This window comes from Geotrypetes seraphini, chromosome 14, assembly GCF_902459505.1.
Source record: "Geotrypetes seraphini chromosome 14, aGeoSer1.1, whole genome shotgun sequence".
Taxonomy (NCBI): Eukaryota; Metazoa; Chordata; class Amphibia; order Gymnophiona; family Dermophiidae; genus Geotrypetes; species Geotrypetes seraphini.
The window spans coordinates 61,956,690-61,959,826 of record NC_047097.1 but is presented as its reverse complement, the minus strand read 5'-3'; the positions used below and the strand labels follow the sequence as shown (position 1 = coordinate 61,959,826).

Below are 3,137 nucleotides of genomic sequence, written 5' to 3'. Positions count from 1 at the left end.
TGGGGTTTTTTTAAAAAATCATTTCTGGTCACAGTAGGGACAGAACAACATCTCTTAGAAAAGTAACAATAGTGTTATTAAATGTTTGCAAAACAAAATTACTCATTGACGAAAAATGGGATGTTATCCAACCGAGGATCTCTTCCTCCCACTGTAATCATTCCAGAGCCTCAGCAAGATCCATAGTTTTCCCAACCAATCAGTATCAGCTACAGGGAGGGATGGGGTAGATTATTAACTGTACGCCAAAATTTAGAAACATGATGGCAGATAAAGGCCAAATGGCCCTTCTAGTCTGCCCATCCGCAAGCAAGTCTCTGGAGTAGCCTGGTGGGCATCGCAGTGGACTACAGAGATCAGGTTCGAAAAGGGACATTTTCTCCACCTTTTTTTTTTGGACATTTTTCTTAAAATATCCAAAGTCAGACTTAAGATGTCCTATCAAAATTGCACCTCTGTGTATTTTTCTGCCTTAATATAGTAACTAATACTATTTTCGCTGCAGGGCAAAGAGAAATAGAGCAACAAACCCCAGCAACAACTCCAGGACCAAAATGTAAAGGAAATCTGTAGTCCCTCCGTCAAGTTTGGAGACAATTTGAGAAAGCGCAGCCATGCTAAAGCCGAGCACCAGTGCTTTCCACACAACAGTGACGGGCAACTCCAATGATACAGATACAAACAGTAGCAACCCTGGTCTGTCAACATCTGACCTAGTGCTTGGTAGTGCGTGTCTCCTCATCTCCATGATTGGTTTGATTGGAAATGGGATTGTTCTCTGGTTTCTTGGCTTCAAGATCAGGAGGAATAAATTCACTGTTTACATCCTGAACCTGGCCGTAGCCGACTTCCTCTTCCTGCTCTCCTACTGTGGCCTTCTGGTCTGTATTTTTATTATACTACATGTGTTTGCTATGTCTATGTCTGTCATCGTCATTGTGCAAGCCTTCTTCATCTTTGCCTACAACACAGACCTCTATCTCCTTACAGCCATCAGCATGGAACGGTGTTTATCCGTCCTTTATCCACTCTGGTACCAATGCCAACGCCCAAAACACCAATCTTCCATTGTGTGTGGCCTTCTGTGGGCTTTCTCATGCCTGGTAACCTTGGTTGAGTCTTTTGTGTGCAAAGAAGAGGACCACGAACCTGGCTCCTACAGTAGCTGTGAACAAGGTGTTTTCATTTCCTTGTGTGTGTTGAATTTCGTGCTCTTCACTCCACTCATGGTCCTCTCTAGCTTAGTTCTTCTCATCAGCATCTGGAGAACATCCCAGCACCAGCACTCACCAAAGTTATACATAGTCGTTGTAGGTACAGTAGTGGTATTCCTTGCTTTCGCTCTGCCACTGAGGCTGACGTTCCTGCTGAAATTTCGACATGTGGAATACCCTGAGAGTTTTGAGTATGTTGCTTTACTGTGTTCGTCTGTTAGCTGCTCTTCCAACCCTTTCATATACTTCCTGGTGGGAAGCCAAAGCAAGCAAAAGGCAAAAGACCTCCTCCAGGGAGCATTACGGAGGGTCTTCAAGGACGAAACCGAACAAGAGGTGGAAACGACCAACTCACAAATCACTAAGTCTGAGGACTGAAAAATATGTTTTAAAGAAGCATAACTATCACACACTTTCAATTTGCTTGATTTAGTAATGTTGACTCCACCTTAATGAAAGCCTAGGGAGCTTTCCTTCTTTATCTGCAGAGATGTGGTGCATGTTTTTTTCACACGTTAGAGGAATGAACGGAACTAAAGATGAACATCGGGACTCATAAAGGACTTACCACAGTCCCACAGTAGCGGTATTTGATGTGATTCGACTAAATTGCCAAATATACCAAAGGACAATTTACCGTCCTCAGAATAACAACTGTCTACTTCTTTGGGTCCATTTTTATATTGTCTTCATTTTTATCTAATTATACTATATTATTTTCTTCTTTCAAACAATTTCTCTTTTGACTGCTGCCTCTACTTCTGAGGTCTCTTTTTAGCAGTTTGTGTTGTGCTTAGAGACCGGGGGGGGGGGGCGGATATTCTAAAATTGGCGCCTATGTTAATTGAAGAATGCTGGTAGAAACGACATAAAATGGCAAGGATGAAGCGCCTACCGGTGCCTAAATAAAAGACACCAGAATCTTGCCTACGTAGGCGCTTTAGGCTGCCGCATGCCAAAGTGGGCGTGGCTAATGCCAGAAGAGGCGTCAGGTGGCCTAAAGGGCCTATGTAGGCACAATTCACATAAAGATAGGTGCCGGATATGTAGGCCCGAAAAACCCTGGCCTTCATATCCGGCGCCTATCTTTCGCAGAGGTGTGATTCTCTGTAGGGCACCATCACACGATTGACACATGATCGGCTGATGGTTTTTAGGTGAATACTGATTTCAGCGCCCTATAGAGAATCTGGGCCTGGGTGTTTTCAGATGGACATCTCCTTTAGGACTTTTCAGTGGTCACTGCTACCATGCCCCTAAAGTCTCTCTCCAACAATTCATACCTTGGCTCTCTCCAGGTGCTGCCGTTTTCTCCGTAGAGTCACTTTTTGTCATATTCATAATTAGATGTACTCAGGGATTTTAGGATAACTGTACGAGCTGCACCCTGAGTTGCTTAGATCCATAACGCAGAGTGTCAGATTAGGAATAATCATAAACCTCAAGGATGTTTTCCTCATAAATGAAATAAAATATTGAAAAAAGCTAAGGCTTGTTCATTTATTTGCAAATATTTCTACGTCACCAGCTGTACTAAGCAGTTTTCAAATTAATAATAATAACTTTATTTTTCTATACCGCAATACCACAAACAGTTCAGAGCGGTTTACAGAGGAAGAGACTGCATACAGCGATATTACAAAAAACTTTCAAAATTACATTAGCATGGTAAGATTAATCAAATTTTTCCTGAAAGCTTATGATGCTTCAATAAATTGTCCTTACACTGGTTTGATATCAGTCAGTCCAAACAGACACATAAGTGCTTTATGTTATCAAACAGCAAAATAAACACGTATGTGCCAGAACAAAAACCAGTTATGCTGGTCACGTCAGAAACATGAACATTAATTTTTGCGAAGCTCTCACAGAGCCCAATATTAGAGAATAACACGGTGACAAAATTCATCACCGTTCCCGTCC

General features: G+C 42.2%; 1 protein-coding gene across 1 annotated transcript; it reads left to right on the top strand.

Annotated features, from left to right (window-relative positions):
- The first annotated feature begins 544 nt into the window (after positions 1–544).
- LOC117347999 (proto-oncogene Mas-like) lies at positions 545–2,648 on the top strand. The gene has a single exon (XM_033919549.1). The coding sequence runs from the start codon at positions 615–617 to the stop codon at positions 1,590–1,592; it is 978 nt and encodes a 325-aa protein (XP_033775440.1). The 5' UTR covers positions 545–614; the 3' UTR covers positions 1,593–2,648.
- The last annotated feature ends 489 nt before the right edge of the window (positions 2,649–3,137 follow it).